This window comes from Protopterus annectens, chromosome 2.part2, assembly GCF_019279795.1.
Source record: "Protopterus annectens isolate FY-2018-M chromosome 2.part2, PAN1.0, whole genome shotgun sequence".
Lineage (NCBI taxonomy): Eukaryota > Metazoa > Chordata > Ceratodontiformes > Protopteridae > Protopterus > Protopterus annectens.
The window spans coordinates 435,710,485-435,735,077 of NC_056730.1; the positions used below are offsets into that span (position 1 = coordinate 435,710,485).

A 24,593-nucleotide genomic window follows, 5' to 3' on the forward strand; every position below is an offset into this window, starting at 1 on the left:
TCAATTTTTTTTTTATAGAAACCCAATTTATAAAGCTGGATGTTTCTTCTCTTTCCGGTTGCTTTCACACAGTAATATTTCTTCCTTAAATCTTGCTAACATGATCTTACTTAGGGATGAGAAGCTTATCTTTTGGTCTCAGTTGTTGACTAAGGACAAATTGAATTCTGTAGATTACTTAATTGTTAGATACAATTTAAGTAAGGATATGTGGTTGGAAATACAATCCTGTAGACAGTTTGTGATTGATGAAATTTACTTAATGTCACCAAATACAAGAATTTCTGTTCATAAGTTATTACATTTTCTAACTGTATTTACACAGCAGAATTCACGTAATGATGGCAAACATTCAAAAATATATAAAATAACTTTTCTAGTTACTCACAGAACTATTGCAACTACTTGTCTTCAATTAATAATAATCCTCTTCCTGATAATGATAAGGAATTAATATTGGAATCATCTAAGCTAACTACTTCTTCACTTAAATGGAGACTGTTATCTTGGAAATTTATATACAGGGCATTTTTATACCTCACAAAGTGGAATTAATTAGTAATAAAAAAGTTTTCTGTTGGAGATGTAAATTAGAGGCTAAGGCAGATTGGTCTCGTGTGTGTGTTTTTTTTTATTATGTAGTTCTTAAATCCTATTGGAATAATAATAGTTTTCTTCAAGCTTTATTCTAGGATAAGTTTGTTTTATCCAAATCTTTGATCCTATTTAATACTCAATTTCCTAATTGTGTAAAAAAAAATAAATATCCTTTGTTATGATTCTGGCAGTTGTTTCCTCTATGCATCCATAATCTTCAGTAACCTTCCAGTCTGTCAACTATCCATACTTGAGCAGTGTTATAATAAAATAGCCAAATTTACAGTAAACTGTAAAAATGGAACACATCACCATATAGTCCTTAGAGAATTAAACTGGTTGGAACTGCCACATCACCTAACTTAACTACAAAACACAGTCTTCTCTATAAGCCAGAAATTTGCCCAGCCCTTAACTTAATACAGCATTACTCCTCCAGTATAATTTTATGCTCAAGAGAAAAATCATTAGTCACTATAACCAGATGAGCTAATACTGCAGGTTACTTTCTGTATTTAAATAGTGTACCTCCTTGCATGCTCAGTATTCAATATCTAGTCAATGTATAAGTATCTTTTGTAATATTTGCTTTTATTTCATATACAAGTAATCTAATAATTAGTAAATGTATGTGTAATTGTTAATGTGTATTACCAAATGTCTGTTTAAAAATGTTTATAATATACTGAAGCTTTTCTCCCCAGGCCTTTAATGAAAAGAAAAAAAGTGATTAAACCCAGTTGAACAAACCTGGTAAACAAAATAAGATAAAAATAAATGTCTTCAGGAACCCTCCCTCTGACTATATTGGTTCTTTTTTTCTTGTCAAATTGTTCAAATAATTCTAGCAATAATACAATCGTATTCCATTAACCTGTTCACTTTTAGCTTGTTTCTTGACCTATTATTAAGAAAAATTACTGAAATCAGTCCCCTTGTTCTCTATCTATTTTATAGGATTGATATAATACATTTCCAATTTCTTCCTCTGAGTACAAGGAGAAGTTGAATTCATTTAGTAGCTGCAATTTATTTTATTAATTTTTTTAATCCTTCTTTATCTTCCTTTTTTCCTTATGTATCAGTAAAAGGTTTTATCTCCATTTCTGATTGACCTTGGCCTCTTTTTCTCAGTTTATATCTTTGCCTTTGGACTGCCACTTCTGTTCCTTTACATTTACTTGGTGGTGCAGTTTGTTTTAACTTTTGGTAACTTCTCATTTTAGAACTGCTGTGGTTTTTCCTTTGCTGAATTTGTGTATTTGTGTATCTGTTTCCCATGAAGGCTTGTTACCTCAGTAGTGGCAGTTGCATATGCCCCTGATACTCCTCAGCTCTACATTAATATCTACTTCCTAGTGATTTCCCAAGGCCATTTCCATTTTGCAAAACTTTGCCCTTCCGAAATTCAGAGATGCCACTTTTGATTGACTTGACTTTGTAATTAAGCTGATGTTGAACTATATTGTTTGTTTATCTGGCATTCACAATAAATTGTAAATTTAAATTTACTTTTTTATTTTTTATTGTTATTCAATTTTGTTTACCAGGAATGTCAATGGGCCAAGAGTACTTCTAATTTATAAATAAGTTAGTTTTTCATCTAGACTGTGGGGTTTTGTTTATCCCGACCTTCATTTTTTGGTTTGGACTTTTTGCCTCATCCATGTTCATTTTGTCTTTCCCTTTTTTTCTGTTTACATTAAGCTCATTTATTTGCACTGATAATGTTTACAATGCTAACTTCTCTGATTGCATGACATGACGTATCAGAACATTCTTACTACTCTGGTTTACCTGCAACCTGTATCTTTTTTAATTGCCTGGTCATGAAACATGCAAGTATATCACACAGGATCCTCTTTCTTCTTTGACAGTTGTGTCTTACAGCACCAATATAAGGTGTGCATTCCTCTAATAGGACCATCAGCCCCATTAAAGATAAAGCCATGACATCTTTCTTTAAATACATTTTATCCCAACCTACAGTCTTCACAGTGCTATCCCCTGTTGTCTGATTCATTCTTCTCAACCCTTAAAGAAGAATAGGAGAAGGAAGTAAGAGCAAAAGATCACAGCCAACATGAGATTTGTTTTCCTGCAAAATCCTAACAATCACCAAATGAATGAGAAACTTGGAACAGTATCGTTACTCTGAACCATCTGCAAATGCCTGCTTTCTCACACCTCCAGTTTCAGAAAATGCGCACTCCTTAGCAGGTTCACACTACTTGGAGTCCTTTGATAAGCACCTCATCACCAGCAGATTGGCTGCTCACTGTCATATGTCTCCATTAGGAAAACCTCCAGCACCTGGAGTACTTGGCAGAACCTTGTCGTCCACGCATGGTCTTGACCAAAAACCTCTGTGCTGCAGTACCAGCTAACTAAATCCTTGAGAGTCATCAATATAGAGCTTTCTGGCATACTACTTTGTTTCCACTGATGTTATACCGATGCATCATAAAAATTGTGGAGGCTTTTATCTTCGGGGCTGTATCTTGAATCTAGAGGTGTATATTTCAAGGAATGTCTTTCTGTTGTGGAGGTGCATATATATATATATATATATATATATATATATATATATATGTATATGTTGGGGATGTGTCTTCACTCTGCTGGCCTATCTTTCCCAGTTCTTGTTTCAGTTATTGGCTTCTCATTCTTTGACTGTGAGGCAGTAGTGCTGAGATAGTTTCTTTCAGATCTTGGCCATTGCTGCCCTTAGCCCAGAGATGTGACTGTGGATGGTAGTAACTCTGTACTCACCAGAGTGGATCACAGAAGCTTGCTGCTACACAACTCCTGTGAGGCATCACCCCTACAATTTGTAACTGATGAATTATGTTTGTTGTATTTGCTTAATGATGTCTGTTTGCTTTTAGACTTTTTCTAATTTAGTTAAGTAGACTTTGCATATCACTTGCACAAAATATTTCTATTCTCTCATCTTAAGCTTTTTTTTATAATGATTCAGACCCTAAATCTGAAAAGAAGTAGTTAGAACTCTACTGCATTCCATTCTGTGGAAAATTCCTTTCTTAGTGCTAAGTAGAACCTCTGTGCTATCCATATAAATACTGATGATATAAAATGGAACTGGTTTAGGAAGGTAGACTGTGAGGTAAGGGTAACAATAGATTTCATTATAAGGATCACTATGACAGAGTATTCATAAAACATTGGATTTAGCCACAGGCTGACATCAGCTTTACAATCAGACTTAAAGAGGAATTGGGCATACCCAGAACAGTGTGGGGTTAATTCACACACTATTTACATCAGCTGGAAACATGACTCCAAAATTAGAGTAAACTGAACCATCCTCGAGTATATTTTTTGCATGAAGAGAATAGTTGCCTGTCTCACTTAAAGCAATTGGACTGTCTCAGGCAAAACTTCAAAAGTGATAACCCCCTCTTATTTTTTTTGTAACTGGCCTTTTCATTATTACTATGTTCGGGCTAAATCAGATCTTTTAGTGATTTTTTATTTAAAAGAAGTCACCTGCATGTGAGCATGTGGGACAGATCCCCAAAAGGACAATCATCCACCACAAATATTCTTTATAGATAAATTATAATTTATATAGCTGTGATAATTTGTTGCATAAAACTCAGAACCAGTGAAGCCAAAGAAAACTTCAGTTTGATATATAAAATAAATGAACAAAGATAAGTCCAACAATACTGTTTTATTACTAGATAAACCCACATATCATACAGAACTTCTTCAGACAGAAAACGTTTCATCTGTAATTAAGCAGCAGTAAAATTTATCATATGGTTAGTACCATCATGTAAAAGGCATTTAGTAAAGCAGATGCCTAACTGAAAATATTTTATACACAATTTTGATATAGCAAATGCACTACATCAAACACGTGTGTGCAGGGCTGGCCTTAAGCCAATTGAACCAGTTTGGCCCAATAGGGCCCTGCTTCCAAAGGGTCCCCACAGTAGGTTATGACAATGTATTATGTCTTATGCAATCTGAAAGACTTGCCTGAGAGTTTGTCCATTGCCAGGCATTGGTGCAGGGTATTAGCCTTTCTGGGTGGGATGCTAAGATGCCCCTCTCTGTAGTCTGTGCCTGTTTAGAACACTCCATAGATTGTATAGGTTTACCTCTATATAGCACTATAATCACATTTCTGAACCATAGCTACACAGCTCTTAGCCCTAGCCATGCCTAAGTGCTGAACATGCACTCTGACACCTGCTTCAGCTTTTGCTAATTTGAATATAGTATGTTTGCTGAAATGTATTTTATTTATTTTATTTTACATTTGTTTACCGGGAAAGTCCAACTGGACACAGGTCCATTTTCAGGTGAGGCCCGGGGAGAAAAGCTCCACAATACAATACAGTGCATGAGAGAAAAAAACAGATCGTACATATAGCATTCATACACAGTATGTTAGAGATTAACAATTCTTACACTAGGCAGTCATTGAGGTAGTATTATTATTATTTTTTTTTTACAGTTATAAGTTTTGTCAGGTAAATATCAAAGGGTTCACAAGCTTTCAGGGGAAATTTGTTTATACTTAGCTGTACCCTGAAACATTCTCTTGGTATGGATTAGCCTGGTGAGAGGCATGAACATAGCCAGTTATGTAAACAGTGGGTTTTCAGGAGTTTTTTGAAGTGAATAAAGGAGGTGGTAGAAGTTATTTGGCTTGGTAACGTGTTCCAGGTTTTGGCAATGGTGCTGGCAAAGAGGGATTTCCCAGCATTGTTTTTATGTTGGATGACAGTTATGAGGTTCTGGTTACTAGATCTTAAGGTTCTAGAGGGAATGTGGGGCTGAATTAGATGCTGAAGTGCTGGGATTTTCTCAGGAAGGTAGTAAGAGTTTGTGTGCTATAGAGTGTTGATTGAGTAGAAGTATATGAGGCAACTCAAGCCAGTTGAGCTGCTTAAGGGATAGACAGCAGTGAGACCTATGTGAGGCTTCAGTAGCAAACTTGGTATACTTCGGCCTGGAATAGTACAAATCTATCCCTAATGCAATTTGCATTCACATTCGCCTCCCTAGTTACACAATAAGAGAAGTCTTCCTAGATGGGGGTCATCCAGATTCACTCTCTTACCTGCTGTGACACTAAGGACAGTAATACTTTTTTCAATTTTTCCTCCAGAAGAACATTTCACCCAGGTGACAAAGAACCTCTTGAAGGAACATTTTAATATGATATTAAGCAGCTTACAGCTTCTTCAAACAGATATTTATATCTTCTAAGAGCTGTTTAACTCAAACTTTTTGCTATTCCACCAGTGACACAGTCAAGTACGGATAATTGACAGTTTAACATTAAAGCCAGATTCGTAGTGCCCTGCACCAAAGAAGCCAGAATAAGTTTACACAATGAAGGTGTTATAGCAGCTCTCAGGCAACAACCTTTATAGATGTCTAGTGGAAGATCCTGCAGTGGTATCCCTGGACAGTGCATGGACTCTGCTAGTACCAGGACACAGTACTCTCTGAAAAGACAGGGAAGTGGAATGTTTCACAGGTGTGGCAAAAGCATACCTCTCTGCTGTTTTGAGGATCTTTTCTGCTCATAGGTGAATACTAGATTAACTGCCCTGAAGGGTCATTTTAAACCTAGCCAGTATCCCAAGGTCAGACTCAAACTCTGTACCTTAATAAAATAATACCTATCTGTTAACTGTGTAGGCCTACTAAACACACACTCCCTTTTCAGGGGTGACCTAGAATATACGTCTGATTAATTGAATTTTTCAAGATCACACAGTAGGCAAATGCGGACCGAGGGAATCAAACCCTGTACCACAGGAATTACAGTTCACAACCTTAACCCTTTCTGCTGACTGGCAGATTAAATAACTGAATATAATCCCCCATAATCTGGTATCAAAAAGTATAATGAAGCAGACTGAACTCATGGCCAAGGATATCTCTGATGAATTTGTTAGGTTAAAAGTCATGAAGTTAGCAGAAACTGCTTCAGTAGTTGATTAATACTTCTTTTATGAACTACCATCTTCTAACCCTACAAATGGGGTAACTATTAACCACAAAATGAATAAAAACACCAGCACCTGAACTATCAAGTCAGACAAAAAGAATATAATTGTTTTCTTCATCTCTCATATGCCTTATTTGATTATAATAACTTACATGGTTGTGCAGCCATGCAGAAAGGAGAAATGCACAGAAAACAAAATAGTTTTATAAACTGCAGTCTCTCAGTATCTATGGACTCATTGCGAAAGTTATTGGATAACAGAATTATCAGGGAATTTTTATCAGGGAAATAACAACAAATCAAATGCCCTGTGAACACTGATAGGGAAGCTTGGAAAAATACTACACTAAATATGGAGACAGTGTGGTATATGTCTGTACCAGAGCTTAAACTACAAAGAGTTAAAATCCATCCATTACTTTGAGTTCACCTCTTTTGAAATGATCAACTTGAATCCCACAAGGGAAGGATCACAGTCTGTTAAATAATGCTTCATATCATTCACCCTATATAGAGATTCTCCACAAAGTTCCCAACCAGGTAGTTGTCCTTTTACATATAGCTTTTTAGAGAAAGCTGTATAGCAGGAGGTGGTAATTTGAGAAGAGATGCTAGGCATGGACAGATAAAATGGATCAGGACAACAAGGAGACAAGGATCATATACCCATTAAGATAGTGCTGATACCTGTCATTTCTCTCTATCTCTCTCTATTTCCTCCGTCACCACTTTCTAGGCTATTGGGTGGGGGAGGATCCCTTATTTTTGTAAAACAGGTATCTTATGACCTTGGGCTAGTAGGTAGGTTAAATTGCAGCCTCATGCCACATTTCCAGCCATTGTCACCTTTCTAAGCATGACAACTCGGCTCAAGAGCATCCAGTTACAGTCTGGCGACAGGCAGGAGGAATGCCATTGGCTTAGTAACTGGGTTCATCTGAAGCAATGAATAGGAAACAAGCCTTTAAAGATGTTATGGCTTCTTTACACTGTTTTCCCTGATTCACACACACAGATTTTGTAGGTTGCATTTCCTTTAATGAGTGGAAGAATCAGCAGAAAAGCACTCATGACGTCAAAGATTGTAAAGCTATGTTAGTTTGGAACACTCCGGTACCCGATTTAGCAAGTTTCATCCACTTCCTGATACCCGAATGCAGTGATTCTAACATGTACCATTTTTAAACAACTTGTGTTAAACAGTTTTTAACCAAGTTATGTTACAATATAAGCAAACAGATTCCTGCTTTCATCTCTGTTGCTGTACTGTAGTTTGATATAGTTTGAGCTTCTACATCCATTCAGTTGAGCACATACAATGAATTCTCACTTTCTAGGTAGACTAGGTGAAGACGTTTAAAACAGGTGTTTGGAAGGAGGAAGAAGATTCTGAAAGTACATTGTGGTTTGTGAAATAACACAAAAATGTTGGTAGGAAAGCTTCCGTTCAAAGATTTCTGTGTTAGTCACTCAAGTGTAAACAAACTCACAGCATCTGCTCCTGTTCTCATATAGGTTGTGCTATGTTCCTGTGGTGCAATCATTTAGCACAAATGGCTGCTGATTGAAAGGTTGGTGGTTCCAGCCCACCCAGGGATAAGTTCTTGTTTGTTATGTATTTGTAGCATGGTAGTTTACTTAACCTTCATCAAAAATGCATGAAAGTTCTACATATTCTCATCATGTCAATCCATTTATGACCTCAAACCAGTCCATCTAACAGCAGAGGTGTGATTATTTGAATTTTATTTAATATCTGTAGCTACTGTATTTTTGATTTTGTATTATTAACCATGCCAGGTGTACTTTTCTGGTAAACTAATACTTTTAATGCCTGTGATCTGAGTATATAGCCACATTAGGCATAGGAATGAGTAAAGATCTGAATGGCTGTTAACTATTTTTGGAAGCTTGTATATTGCTCTGTTTCGTGCACCAGTGTGCTTCACATGTCTGGGCTGTTGTGAGCTGTACAATGCTGCTGCCCCTTCTGAACTGTAAGTTACTCAAATTAATTTGCCCTCAGGCTATTCCTTCTAAGACCATGGGCATTATTATGGTTATTCAAGATCTACAGTAATTTTTTTGCTGATATTTCTGACTCTTCACTGCTTATTGCACCAAGTGTTTGTTTTTTGCTTAGTTGAACACATGGTATAAGGTTATCTTGTGAGAATGGGTAAATTTACTCTGGGTGTCTCCCTATGCCAGTTTTGATGAGTTATTAGATGTTTGTGGTAGCTTTTATGGTACTTTGTTTTGTGTGCCATTGCCTTTCACTTGGTTAAGCTGCACACTGGACAATGGTGGTTAACAGTGTATTCCTTAGGCACAAGTTGCTGGGTTTAAATTTTTACTATAACCTAGTATTCTTTTATAGTACCCCTCTACAGTGAACAGTAATCCTCTGTTGGGCTGCTAGGGTTTCACTTCCCTTTCTAAATATTAACTCATGGGCATTTTGCTGAACCCAGCTTCAAGTCCTGCCTTTCAGCTGTACCGTGTTGCACCAAGCTGAGCCCCCTGCAGTGTAGCAGCCCCTTCCTCTCATCAAGACCTGACAGCACAGGGTAGTAGTACCTTTGTACCACACATTGAGCCCAAGTAAAACAGATAATCCCTTTAAATCAAAATCTGTTTGTAATTCGTCTACTAGATACACAGTTAACATTTAAGTACTTCTGATATAGATAGAGTAAGTTTCAGGAACCCCTACCTAACTTTTATTTGCAAAATGCCTAGACTGAGACTTCATTTATGATATCAGTCACAAATGCAATGTAAAATTTAAGAACAAATGCCTGGGGTGGATTTGTATATAACAAAAATTAAAAAAATCTCTTACCCTTAGAAACAGTCCAAAATCCTCTTGTTCAAAAACTGAGCTCAAGAAATTTAAAAAAAAAAAACTTAGAAATAAAATCAAATCCACCCAGGCTAATTGTGAACTGTGAATTGTTGCCACTTGCAAGGTCAAACATAAATCTTCCTTCAACTGCGTTAGGAACCTTACAGACAGTATTCAACATTGCACCAAGTTAATACATGACAGTGTCCCGAGGATATAGCCAACATTTTAAGCAGAAAACTTTAGCCCATACTTTTCTCCCATCTTCTCTTAGCTTCCTCCATATCAGATCACCTCCAAAGAAGTCTTTAAGGTCCTCTTGAAGGTAAAAAGAAGTAGGTGTATGGGGTGTAACAATGTACCAGGGTACCTCCATGTTAGTATGAAAAATGTTCAAAATCTGACTCACAAATGTGTTCAGAGTCATTTTCTCTAAAGGCTTTATGAAACAGAAGTGAAGAAAAGTGGCAGTCATCCCTTTCATCAGGGGGACCATGCCACCAGTCCTGGCAAATACAGACCGATAAGCATAACTTGATTTGTAAGGCAATGGAATGCATCATGATAGATCTTATAAACAAAAATATTAACAGGTTACAACCTCTTGACCCAAATCAGTTTGAGTTTGTGAAAAGAAGCTCCTACCTGCTTACTGTAGATTACTACTTTGAAAGAGTCCTTGAGTCTAAGGTGAAAGCTTATCACTACACACAGCATACCCTAACTTAGACAATGCCTTTAAAATAATCTCATGTGCAGGCATTATAGAAAGGCTAATAGAGCTAAATGTAAATGTTTATGTAACTGCCCCACAACCAGAAACCATCAAATTAGGAATGGGGCACACCCAGGAGCGGCCCTAGGTCAACTGGTGCCCTAGGCAAAAGGGCTCCACGGTGCCCCCCACCACATTACCTGGTGCCCCCATCCTGGTCTACCTATACCAAATAAATACTGGAAAAGTGCCCTTGCTAGACCGGCACCCTAGGCGGCTGCCTAGTTGGCCTGTGCCTAAGGCCGGCTATGGGCACACCCACAACACAAAAACTTATCACCATTTTGGTCCCACAGGGCTCAGTACCATGAATGCTCCTGTTTTGTACTTATTTCTCTGATGTCCAGACAGTCAAGCATCTTTGGATGTCCAAAGACTGGTGATGAATGCAAACTGAGCTATCATCAGCTCTCTGGAGGACTCCATTGATCCTATAAGAAGGTCTAGTGCATACAAACAAATAGCTCCAAAAATGTGGTCTAAGGCTAAATACTAAAAAGTACAATAGCATGTCCTTTAGAAAACATGAGCACCCAAGCACCTACCATATAGAAGCCCCCCTCCCCTACAGAGTAGATGCAGTTATTTGAGACTTGGGACTTTCATTGACAATGAGCTCTCATTTGACCATGCTTTTTCTACAGTTGTTAGAAAATACTTGTGATGACCAGCTGATTATAAAAGGTAACCTAGGCCCAAGAATGTTCTCTTTCTTTTTCTTTCTCTACTACTCCCTTATACAATCTATAATAGAATATAATGCTCCCTTTGGCATGTACCTATTGACACATAATCCAACTTGAAAGATCCCAGCACTTCCTAACCAAGAAAGCCAAGAGCCTAGGAATCAATCAGAGGAGGTTAGAAAGGATTGGGAAGAGAGAGACTGAAAAAGTAATTCACAAAGAAACAGTGGGGGATATATGTGTGCCTCCCGCCCTATGTGCATCAGAGTCTAGAAGATTTGGGATCCTTGCTTGAAAGTGTTTGCATGGGTATTTTTATACCCCAAGCAGACTTCAAAGAGTTTTTCCTCAGATAGATTGCAAATATTGGAACTCTGATGGGGAAGAAAGAGATAATTGGGAACATATTTTGTGCATAAGTTGGCAGGCTTGAAATAAATTCCTTGCAGACTAATCTGTCAGAAATACTGGATGAGCAAATTGGTGTAATACAGAATTGGAATCACCTAGACATAATAAGGCCTTGCTGAGTTTAGTTGTGTTGCCTGCCAAAAAAGCAATTACTGAAAAATGAAAATCAAAGTCTAAACCAACCATTCTAGAAGTGCTTAATATAGTAACAGAGACAAAAGAACTAGAAGTGGGATATTTAGAAAGGGTAGGAGCAAATTACATAGAAAAAAATGTAAATTGTGAGAACAATACATGCAGAATAATGTTTTCGAGGAAGAATGAGGTTTAGGGAATGGCAGGGTTTGAGTGAGCTATGTAATGTTCAATTGACAATGACTGTATAGAAGATGAGAGATGTATAACATTTGCATATGAAAATATGTCAATATGGTTTGTTTATATTTATATAAATATATGATTGCTTATGCCATAAGTGATAATTCAGTTAAGATGTTTCAAAAAAAAAAAAAAAGTCAAGAGCCTGAGTTTTGTGCAGAATGTCTTGAAGATCTGTGTCTATTTTATATTTCAAATAACCCTCTTCTGCATGACATTTTACACATTCACACAATATATAATCTAATTAAACCTTCTGCATGTTCTAATCATCTGTCTTACTCATGTCAGTTCTAATTTCATAGTTTGTGTCTTTCGGCTTTTCCCGGTTAGGGGTCGCCACAGTGGAACTCCGGTCCGCTAATGACTGGCAGTTGATTTTTATGTACCGGCTTGCCAGGCCTGACACACAACCTTCAACGAAGGTACGCCCATTCACGTATGTCTCCACAAAGAAGACGCTCTAGCTGAGAATCGAACCGGAGAGCGTCTTACTGTGAGGCGCCAACGCTACCGCAGCACCACCACCGCGGGTACCAAAGGTTTGTTTGTTTCTTTTGGCTTTTCCCGGTTAGGGGTCGCCACAGTGGAACTCCGTTCCGGTAATGATTGGTAGTGGATTTTTACGTACTGGGTTACGAGCCCTGACGCACAACCTTCAATGAAGGCACGCCCCATTCACTTATGCCTCCACACAGAAGACGCTCTAGCTGAGAATCGAACGGGACACCGTCTTGCTATGAGGTGACAATGCTACCGCAGCACCACCACCGCAGTACTAGTTCTAATTTCATAGTAAACCTCATTATAGCAGCATTTGTAGATATGTATATGATACTTCTACCTCATTTCAATACAACATGCACTCTTACTTGTGTAATCATATTTGTAATGTTGTAATGCAAAGCCATTTCTTTTCCAAAGATGTCTATTGTTTTTAATACCAAATATTTTCCTATAATGTTGTACTCTGTATATAATTTTACCTTTTGTCATTCATTATTGATTACTGTGTTTGTTCTTGTTGCGGCATGCAACCCCGGCTGAGACTCCAGTCCATCTTTTCTTATTAATGTTGTACCTCAGTAAACAAAATAAAATAAAAATAAGTACAAGAAATAGCTGTTATAGAGACCTGAGCTTCCACTGTAACATAAAGAGGATTTGCTGGCTGGTAATCTACCTCTCCAAAAGAATTCCTCTCCTCTGCCACATATTCTTTCTTCATATTAAGTAAAGTAGCTCCTTAACCCTATTAAGACACTGGATGAATGGAAGGGTCAACATAAATGTACTTTGTCGTTAAAGGAAAGGGGGTAACGTGGATGTTTTATGACTAAGCTACCAATGATCAATCTAGACAAACTGCCCAGTAACGGAGCACTTCCTATATTTCATAAAAATCTAAATATTTGACATGGCTAATACCTAGCCAACTCTCCCTCCTGCAAACTGCCACCACCCCACCTAATCTCCCCTACGACACCAGAACTGTTCCCTTCATACATTATATATACTTTCAGTCCTGTTGGGTCCATAGCAGCACCACTGAGCACTCTTAAAAACTAAACTTTCCTCCCAACTTTGCCTCCCTATTTAACTTCTTATTTCTCTGTCCACCCCGACTCTTTCCTCATCATTTCCTTCTCTCCCCCCTCTGTCTAATTTTACCACCTCTCCTCCCACTCTACCCACGTAACTGCCACAACTGCCACTTTGCTATTCTCTGTCTCTCTAGTTACTTTTCATTCTTCTATGCACTCCACTTACTATTCTTCTAATTTGTTCCACCAACACGGCCTCTATCATTTTGTTGTTGTACATGCACAAAATTCACACTTTTAATGATTTCTACAAGGCATTAATGTGTTACTCACATGTCTCTTTATCTTGCCCTTTTAATGTCACTTGCTATGGTTATAGTATTTGTGTATTATTTTTTGGAATCATCTTTTTTATCATGTGTTTGTGGAGCTTTTCCCCTTGGGTCTCCTCTGAAAATGGGCCCCAGCCCAGTGGACTAACCTGGTTAACAAAGGACAAATAAATAAATAAAATGTCACAGAGGCCCTGAATTCAGTATCCACACAAAAGGCATATTTTGATGTCTCTCCTCTCTGTCTAGTATGTTGAAGCATTAAGGGGTGGAGTCAGTAAAGAACCAACCTATCCATTTACCTGTAGTTTCTTTATGTCTACATATTACATATATTCAGTTAATATTCTGAAGGCACTGTATGAACCTAATAATTATTTGGAATGAACTTTGTAAAACGGATTTCTTCATTGCATTCATTGTTTTTTGCATTAGATTTACTTATTACTCTGTCAATCAAAGTAGCAGATGTTGTGCTTTTAAAAGTGTAATGATAAGGAAATGTAATTAGTACATTCCAATACAGTAGATGTGGTACAGTGGCTGGGGCCTAGGAGAAACAAATAGAATAACCTAAAGGGAAGCAGTTATAGTACAGAAGCTAGAGAAGTAAGGCAAAAAGGAAAGTTAAAAGATGGGTAAGGAGTACAGGATGTAGGGCAGGTTTTACAGAACAGTGGGAGGAGCAGCGTGAGGGATTTTTTGGGTGGGTTTGGGTACTGGCAAGCAGTTAGGAAGCTGAGGTGCCAGCTGAACATTGTGAGTGATGTCAGTGGTGGCACAGTGAATAATGAAGCAGATACACTGTCGCTAAAGAAAAAAGAGATCCCAGAAAGCAGAGACAGGAGCTCAGGGGAGAGGTACGTTAGTGCAGCAGGATGACAGTAGTTTAAGGCAAGTGAACAAGGGAAGGATGCTGGGTAGAAAGTGAAAGGAGATGTGAATGAGGAGAAAGGAGGAATGAAATAATGGAAAAAGATAATGGAGTTCTCAGAAAAAAAAATTAATCAAGGGGAGGTAGATGAGGATAGCACAGGAGGAAAACATGCAGAAGGTCAAAGATGGTGAGAGAGATTAAAAAAGGAACAGGGGAATAGAAGTGGGTGATGGTGATAGGTGAGTTATTTACCAGGTGCATTAACTGAAGGGGCAGTGAGAAAGAAAAGTTTTGGTGAGACTGGTGACTGTCATGCTAGTCTTCAGAAGGGCTGTTTGTGTAGTACTAAAGAAGTCGGTACTGTGAAAGGAAAAGACAAGAATCCATTATAGAAACAACATGTCACACATAGTCTGCCTTCGAGGATGATGGATGAATCAGACTAATTGAAAATGTGTGTGAAATCACTCTAAACATTCTTTTTTTTTTTTTTTTTGCAGGGCCAGTTCCCCTGCATGTTCATTGAAAGACACATTGCTCAGACACCTACTTTACTTATACTACCTCCCTAGTCACATGACATCAGAGAAAAGAAAATATGCTGTAAGAATGAAAGTTGGTTCATACCATTGCAGTTTCACAGTACTGCCGATGTGTATGTAAAAACAATACAGGAAATGAAGCTTTGATGAGTTTTACTGTTCCAGTGGCTTTGCAAGTAGTGTGTTCTTAATTACTCACAGATCTCCTAAAATGGTAACATGGAGTTATACATATAGAGAAATGAGCAGACAGAAAGGATGGCTGCTGATAGTGTGAATATAGTGAAGCTAGGAGAACTGTTCTGAGAACCAACAGTACAGTGTTCTTAAAAGTTTTACCAGTTCCCACCTGCACAGAGAAAGGAAGGCATGGAGGAATATAGGGAATGACATCATAACTAAGAAGTATGGAGGAATAATGGAATGTACCGGATGTTATCGTGCAATGTACCAGGACAGTCTACTGCCAGCATTCACATAAACGAGAAGTTGGAAGAACCGCTGGGACACTATAGCTGCAAAAAACAATGCTAATGTAATGGCATGAAAAGAAGGTAGAAAACTATGAAAAGAAAGTGTTATCGCAACTGAGAATATGAGCACTTGTGCATTGTTAGCATTTCTGTAATCTATACTGCTGAATTCAAGTGTGTGCATGTTTACTGTTCTCCATTACAAGTTTTAATGAAATGAACTGCCCTTCTAACTGGTGTTCTGCATTGTATTCCCTTGACTGCATATTGTTAAGTGTAACACATTTAAGTTTCTTAACATGAGATAATTGATATGCCTTAGTCAATGTTGGACAAATTTTGATTTTTATGTTTCTCTTCTGTTTCAATATTCATTTAGTTCTAGCCCAGATGCCCTTGATGCTGACAGTGAAGATGAAGGAAACTCAGACAGGTCCCCTTGCATATACCCTTCTATGTCCCAGGGATTCCCAGCACCCCTGACTAGCAGTGGAGATGAACTTGATTCTTTTGATGTAAGCCCTGAATCTGACATCAGCAGCACCAGGACAGAATCGCTGTCTTCAAATACAAGCTTACATTCAAAGGTGAGCAAAGTTAATTAATACCACTTGCAAAAAATGTTGAATTTTATTCTTGCAGCAGTGATTGATATGTAAAAATTTATACCAACAGTCTCTTTGTTAATTTTACAAACACAATTGCTTTATTTCTTCGCTTATCTGAGTTATTTTATTTGTTAGTAAATGTGTATGAACATGTATGCAAAAATACACACATATGCATGTATATATAGACATACATACAAAAACGCACACACATTTACCTGTATAGATATATAGACATAAATATATATGTGTGTATATATATTTATATGTAAAATAACGTGTGTGTGTGTGTATATATACACTGACTACCTCTTTACTGTTGCACCTTTTCCCCTCTCTGATGAACTAGTTCAGATCTATAAACCATTATTTAGGCCCCTCTTCTCCCAGTCCCCCCATCAGCTTTGTAGGCAACATAAGTTATCAGTGGTTTGTTGTCTTAAAGCAATAAGCATGTTATTTTGTCAGGTGAGTTTATATGTGTGTGTGTTTGTAGGAGACCATACTTCCTGACTTATGCTTTATCTGAATAAAGCATAATTATTCTGGTTATACTTTATATCATTTTGTCACTTCTGTTTTTTAACTTCTTAAATTTGTTTAACTGAGTGGTGGTATCCCAAAATCCTGTTGGAAGTGGGAAGAGAGATGCACTTAGTTATCCAAATGTCATGCTAATTAGTTGTTCAGATGTACATACTTTTCAAGGGCCTTTGTCCAGATTTGTGATGTCTGCAGGTTGTGAGGCATGAAACCCAATGTCTTTAAAGATCCAGATGTTAGCCTTTGTCCAGATTTGTGATTTCTACAAGTTGTGAGGCATGAAATCCAGTGTTTTTAAAGATCCAGAGGTTGTCTTCTGTTTTATTTTTCTGACTTACTAGGTATCATATGGTCTAAGGAAGCACTGCCTCAGAGAATCATCATCTTTTTTCGACTGTTCCGTTAGGGGTCGCCACAGCGGATCATCTGTTTCCATTTCTTCCTGTCCTCTGCATCTTGCTGTGTCACACCAACCACCTGCATGTCTTCTCTCACCGCATCCATAAACCTTATCTTAGGCCTTCCTCTTTTCCTTTTACCTGGTAGCTTCATCCTTAGCATCTTTTTCCCAATATACTCAGCATTCCTCCTCAGCACATGTCCAAATCAACATAATCTTGCCTCTCTGGCTTTGTCTCCAAACCTTCCAACCTGGGCTGACCCTCTAATATACTTATTCCTAATCCTGTTCACCCTCATCACACCCAGTACAAATCTTAACATCATTAACTCTGCCACATCCAGCTCTAACTCCTGCCTTTTTGTCAATGCCACTGTCTCCAACCCATATACGTAACATAGCTGGTCTCACTACCCTCTTGTAGACCTTCCCTTTCACTCTTACTGGTATTCGTCTGTCACAAATCACTCCTGATGCTCTTCTCCATCCAATCCATCCTGCCTGTACTCTCTTCTTCACCTCTCTTCCACACTCACCATTACTCTGATCTGTTGATCCCAAGTATTTAAACTCATCCACCTTCGCCACCTCTACTCCTTGCACCCTCACCATTCCTCTATCATCCCTCTCATTCACACACATATATTCTAGTTTAGTCCTGCTGACCTTCATTCCTCTTCTCTCTAGAAGTGAATGATTGTTGATTTCTGGTGCAGATTTGCAGCATGAATTATTCTTTCCCCTATACCCTGAAGACTTAGTAAGAGTTTTGGTCTGGAAGTAGTATATTTGGTAATTTAAGCATATTGCAGTAGAAGAACAGGTAATAGTAGATGTTCTTCATGTTTTGCTGTTGCAGTCATCACCTGTGGGTTATCCCTGCTGTGGTAGCCCTCGGCCGGCCCGAATACCAGAGTGAATGTTTTTCTGCGTCAGCTGCTGTCGCCTGTAGACTGACGTCAGGTCCTCAGTGCTATAAAGCAAGGCAGCTGATGCCATTACATCAGTCTTTCTTGCCATGGATCCTGTAGCAGAAGCAGTTTGCAAGTGTGCTAGTCAGTCGCTACCAGAGCTCTGATCACAGCTGAAAACATTTTAAGCTCAGTACCCTGTTCGGGATCTCTTTTACTTGCATTAACTGATGTCCGAAAAAGTTAACAATTGTCTTGCCTGTGGAAAGCAGATCCCACACTGAGACTTCGGTCATACTGCATCACTTGTTTAGGCCCAGACCACAACGTCACCTGTTGCCAGTTCTGTGCCCTCTTTAACGCGAGAACCATTCGTCGTAGAGCTCTTTTTGTAGACAGGTATTTTCGTCCTCTGTCTTCACAAATGGTGTCAGTCAGCCAACAATCCGTAGAGCCTCCAAAAAAGCGTAGGGATAAAAATAGAGACAGACCTCACAAGGCTAAGCCTTCCGATGGCTCTTCCGCTAAGCAGATCATCAGTTCTCCGGAATTCAGTGAGGTGCTTTTGCAGCTCCTGATGCCCGATGCGATTGTTATGCAGGCCTCTACTGAGACGCTTTCGGAGTCTGGTATGCTGCAGAAATATTCTTCATCTTTAGAGCCTTTGGTTGTCTCTGCCTCGGTTGGATCCATAGCCGCGACACAGGCACCATCTTCCAAGGAGGTCTTTCGCACGACTGATTCATGTCAGAAACCAACGTCTTCACACCTGACTACCGTTTCTCTCAGGCCGATGAATACTCTTAGGCCTAGAAGCCAGGCCACCCTTACAAAACCTACCTCTAGCCAACATCTTACTCCCACCCCTCCACCCCAGGCCCAGATGCTTAAGATGGAGGAAGATCTTATTTCCATTATCAGGGGCAGTCAAGCCACAACTTCTAAAAGGAAAAGACACCCTTCTCCTGGACTATTGACAGAGCAAAATTCTGACCAATCAGATTATTCAGATTTTGAAAAGGAACTACAACCTCTTACTGCTTATGAGGATTCAGATGCAGAAGAATCCATCCCTTCTGCCTCCCCACCAGAAGACCTCTCCTTTGGGGAAACCCTCCACACCCTCAGGGAACATTTCCAATGGAATCTCAGGATTTCCTTCAGTCTAAGAAAAGGCTAAGATAATTTCTAGATGTACCCCAGCACAGACCCCTTGCCATCCCCCCTATTTTAGAAGTGGTGGATGATGTTTTCCATGAATCCACTTTAGCCCTGCACACCCTACCACCTGCTCCCAGTAATCCAGACAGGTATTACAGAGTACCAGACACTCACAAATACCTGTACAGAAGTCCTGTTGCAGACCCGGAAGTCATTACACAGGGTCCCAAGGGAGCCAGGGCTAGTTCTGCAAATAACCCTACTCCTTCTGATATGGATGCCAGAGCTCTGGACAGATGGGCTAAAAAGGTTTACATCTCTGCAACCTTAGCTATCAGAGCTCTCAACTGTCAGTTCCATATGTTAAAATATCAACAGCACACTTTGGAACTATTAAAGCAAAGGATTTCTACTTTTCCTGACTGTGCCAATTCTAAGGAGTTAGCAGATTTATTGCACTCTACTTGTCAAGTGGCTAGGTATCTTTACACTGTGTGTATGACACCCTAGAAGCCTCTAGCAGGGCCACATTGTCTGGATCTGTCATTAGGAGGCATGCATGGTTGAAGGAACAACCTCTACCCGATCATGTTAAGTCTAAATTAATTGATGCAACTTTGGATAAAGACCGTTTGTTTGGAGAAAAAGCAGAAGAGGTGCTTAAAAAGATGAAAGGCAAAGTAAAATCTATGCAAACTGTAAAATATTTCTTTCAGGTTCAGCTTCCTAGATTCAGCAGGAATTTTCCCTCTAAGCACTGGTCCTTTCCTGCTCCAAGCAGACTGGAGCAAGCTAAGCCACCCAGGTCCCTACAACTGGGACAACAGAGAAACAAACAGTGGACCACATCCATCTCTAAGGCAGAGAGTTCTAAGCCATCCCTATATGGCAAAAACTCTCAGTGAATCACACCTTCCCAGCCCTCCTTTCACCCAAAAGCTTGGAGGAAGGCTGTCCCTCTGCAAAGAAAATTGGCTGTCTGTAACCAAGGACCAATGAGACTTAAAGATAACTTTTCAGGGATACAAATTCACTTTCAATGAACTCCCAATTCCCAGAGGGCACCCAGACTTACCTCCCAATCAGTGGGCAGAGGCATTAAAACAAGTCCAAACTCTCATAGCCCAGGGGGCAGTAGAACCTGTCCCTGCAGATCAAGCAGGCAAAGGCTTTTATTCCAGGCTTTTCCTTGTTCCCAGAAAGGAGGGCATTTGGCACCCCATCCTGGATCTGTCCATTCTGAACACTTCCCTTGTGGTCCCCAAATTCAGAATGCTAGCCCTGCAGCAGCTGCTGCCCATGCTGACAAAAATGTCTGGTTAGTGACCCTGGACCTAAAAGATACATACCTCCATATCCCCCATCAGGGACTCCTGCAGGAAATTCCTGGGTTTCAGAGCAGGCTCACAGCACTTTCAGTTCTCTGCTCTTCCCTTTGGCTTATTTACTGCTCCCAGGGTTTTCACCAAATGTTTGGCCCCAGCCATAGCATTTTGCAGACAGAAAAATATACAGATTTACCCTTATCTGGACTATTGTCCCATTCAGGCAGAGAGCAAAGAAAAGCTGCTCCAGGATCTACACTTTGGGGTTCACCATCAAAGAGAAGAAATCAAAGGAAACTCCCTCCAGGAGGATCATTTTCCTGGGAGCACTGCTGGACACAGCACCCCAAATGGTCTTCCTATCCCCAGAAAAGCAGAGCTTCCTGCCTCTCTACTTTACCCAGCTGGCATCCAAATCTCACCTCACAGTGAGGAAGTTCCTGCAAGGCTTGGGATACATGGCTTCTTGCATCCTTCTAATTCCTCTGTCCAGGCTTCACATGAGAAAACTTTAGTATTATCTAAAGAACCTTTGGTGTCAACACTCACAGCCTATAGAGACCTGCCTCCCTCTGTTCCCCTGTATAAGGGCCGAGTTTCTCTGGTGGGCAGGGGCCTGTGCCAAGAACCAGGGACTCCCCTTTATCCACTGCCCTACCAGGCAGACCATCACCACCAATGCCTCAAGACATCATTTGGGCCACCCACCTAGCAGGCAGGTGCACCCAAGGTTTTGGGCTGCCCAACACCTTCCCTTGCATATCAATCAGAAGGAAATGATTGCAGTGCAAAAGGCTCTGACATCCTTCCAACCCCATCTCAGGTCAGGAGTTCTGCTCATCAAAACAGACAACGCCACAGTAATGTGGTACAAGGAGGGACACAGTCTTACCCTCTGTGCAGGCTATTCATGAACCTCTGGTTGACTGCCTCCTCCTCCATGGGATTGTACCTAATAGCCCAATACCTACCAGGGATCATCAACAACCTGGCAGACCACTTAAGCAGACAATTAATGGACCCACCACAAATGGCAGCTCCACAAAAAGGTCTTTGTGCAAGTCACTCAAGTGTGGGGAAATCCAGAGGTGGATCTCTTTGCTCCGCACCTCAACCATCAGCTAAAGAAATTTTGCAACAGGGAATATCACCACCTGGCATGGAATGTCGATGCCTTGATCTTCCCCTGGAACTCCCTCTTCATGTATGCATTCCCCCTTCTGCCTCTTATTCCCAAGGTACTCATCAAGATCAGGGAGGAGGGGCCCAAGGCCATCCTCATTCCTCAAGATTGGCCCATGACAACATTGGTACCCCTTGCTGCACAACTTGACATCACATCCTCCCAGGCAGCTTCCCCAGATCCCAAACCTCTTGACTCAAGCAGGGGGGGAAAAATGTTGCACCCAGATTTGCAGACTCTCAAGCTATCAGCATGGCTGATACTCCCAAGGCAAGAGAGAGGCTTCTGCTAAGCAAGCAGGTCCCAGACATTATCACAGAGGCCATAAGGCCCAGCACCAGAAAACTTTACGCAGGGAAATGGAAAAGATTCTGCTCCTGTTGCTAGTCCAGAGGGGCCAGTTCCTCACAACCTTCTGTCCCTCTTATCCTGGACTATCTAGTGGAATTACTCAATAGTGGCCTCTCCTGCTCTTTGTTAAAATTCACGCCTTAGCCATTTCAGCTCATTTTAATACAGACCAGCGTCCGTTCTCTCATCCTTTGATTAAACAATTCCTCAGAGGGTCTTCTAATATCAGACCTTCCAGGAGGCCTCCCACACCAGCCTGGGATCTTAATTATGTTTTGGAAAAACTAACCTTACCACCCGTTGAACCTGCTACTTCAGCAGAACTGAAATTCCTCTTCTAGAAGACTGCTTTTTTGCTAGCTATCACCTCATCCAAAAGGGTTTCTGAACTTCAGGCACTGATGGCAATTGAGCCCTTCATCATTTTCCATGCAGACAGGGTCTCCCTCAAGACTAACCCCTCCTTTATGCCCAAGGTGGTATCTGATGTGACTCTCAACCAAGCCATTCATCTGCCCACCTTATTCCCTAACCCTCAAAACAAGGGGGAAAGAATTATGCAGTCTCTAGACGTGCAGAGACAGCTCAGATACTACCTGGTCCGCACTAAACCCTTCAGAAAAGCAGACCAACTTCTTGTCAGTTTTGCCCTAGGGGCAGAGGGGAAGCCCATTTCCAAGCAGACGATCTCCAAATGGATATCACACTGTATCTATTTCTGCTACAGATTTCATGGGAAACCTCCTACTAAGTCTATTCATACCCATTCCACTAGTACAGCCTCCACTTCCACAGCATTCCGCAGAGGAGTTCCCACCAGGGACATCTTGGAAGCTGCCACCTGGACCTCGGTCCATACCTTTACAAAGCATTACCACATTCTTCTTTTCTCTAAGACTAGTGCAGGGTTTGCCTCTGCAGTGCTTGCTTACCCATGCCTAGGTCTCTAACTAATCCTGCCAGCCCTCTCTTCAGCTTTGGGAATCCTCCCACAGGTGATGACTGCAACAATGAAACACAAAGAACATAGTAGAGTTGTGTACACTTACCATAAATGTAGATGTTCGAGTGTATTCACTGCTGCAGTCTTAGTTTCCCTTCCTCCTTTCCCCTTATATCCTCTTTCATTAGGGAAACATAAGCTTCTTCGGCTGGTTTTTAACCACCAAGACCGCTTTGCCAAATTTCCTGGAGGTCCTGACTTGTTGGAGCAAGCAAAGCTGATGTAATGGTGTCAGCTGCCTTGCTTTATAGCACTGATGACCTGACGTCAGTCTACAGGTGACAGTAGCTGACACTGAAAAACACTGACTCTGGAATTCGGGCCGGCCGAGGACTACCACAGCAGGAATAACCCAGAGGTGATGACTGCAGCAGTGAATACAATCGAATATCTACATTTATGGTAAGAGTACACAACTGTACTTTTTAATTTTTATAAATTGCTTTTAACTTAATAGCTAAAGATAATGTATTGTCCTTACCAGTTTACTAACAAGTCCTGTTGGAAGTTTGTACTATGTACAGACACAACTACTATAGAATATATTTTTTCGTAGGGAAGAACATTTTAGCATGGCGAGATAGAAATAATTTTTCTAAAATTTAAAAGTTAGCATTTTATTTAGTTTTTTTCTGTTTTTTTTATTTGACAAATTATGTAGAACGTGAAGTTTTTAGGAGAGTACTAGAAGTTGAATGCAGTACAAAGCAGTGAAAAAAGGAAAAAAAAGCAGTCATCCTGCCCAGTGTTCCACAGTGCTGTATCCTGAAGCTACAGCTGTCCGCGGTCTGTGTAAATGATATTTCCATTGTTGCAGACATCTCACACCCACACAGGGATGCTTTAGTGCTGACCTGCCTAAGCTGCTCTGGTTCTGCTTTTGAGATTAACTTTAGCAAGGACTTGAGCAGAATCTGTTAGTGGCTTATACAAACTGTAGACTGAGCTACAGAAAAGGAAGAAATGCTTCCAGCACACTTTAAAAAATATGTGTGCCTCCTTGGACTATATAAATTTTATACTATCAAGACATTAATGCGTCTAAACATTTGTTCTGTCTTGCTGATGACTCTTGAAATTTGTGAGTATCAAACTTATCATCAGATCCTTCCTCATTTAAAGGTGCTGTTTGGAGATACTCCACTTCCAAGGTAAAGAGAGAAGAAATGCTCTTCATGGAAGTTTATTACTTTCTCACTCAAATGATATGTGTTCCCTATTGCTTCATCCTTTATGGCTCCATTCTGGAAGCATGAAACCTGTTATTTTAACTTCAATATCAAAATAAATCAGAAGTCAAAACTTATTGTTATACTATTAAAGCATTTTTTGCATTGGGGGTCCCATACCACCCCAGCTTGAGAGTCTGTACCTGTCTCAGCCATGCTGCTTATATAACTTCTACATTACTGTTCATCAGAGTAGGAGGGATACTCCAAGGTACCGTAACCTAAGACTTGTTTTCTTTTATATACATAACATTAGTTAACCTGGGAAATGCACTGGACACAACTGTGCATTTTCAGTGGTGGCCCAGGACCCGCTGGCTGATTAAGTGACTTACTCAGACTTACCCATTAGGCAAATGGAGATGGAAGGAAGGACTGGTGCCCTCTAACCTTGGCTACAGGATTCGGCTCATTAACA

At 40.0% G+C, this 24,593-nt stretch overlaps 1 protein-coding gene across 4 annotated transcripts in view; it reads left to right on the forward strand.

The window, feature by feature from the left end:
* ARHGEF28 (Rho guanine nucleotide exchange factor 28) overlaps positions 1-24,593 on the forward strand; it is a 3,217,901-nt gene that overhangs the window by 2,318,161 nt on the left and 875,147 nt on the right. For all 4 annotated transcript variants that reach the window (XM_044063941.1, XM_044063943.1, XM_044063942.1 and 1 more), the window contains exon 13: positions 15,841-16,048. In XM_044063941.1, coding sequence (XP_043919876.1) covers positions 15,841-16,048 — 208 coding nt within the window. The remainder of the gene's footprint in view (positions 1-15,840; positions 16,049-24,593) is intronic.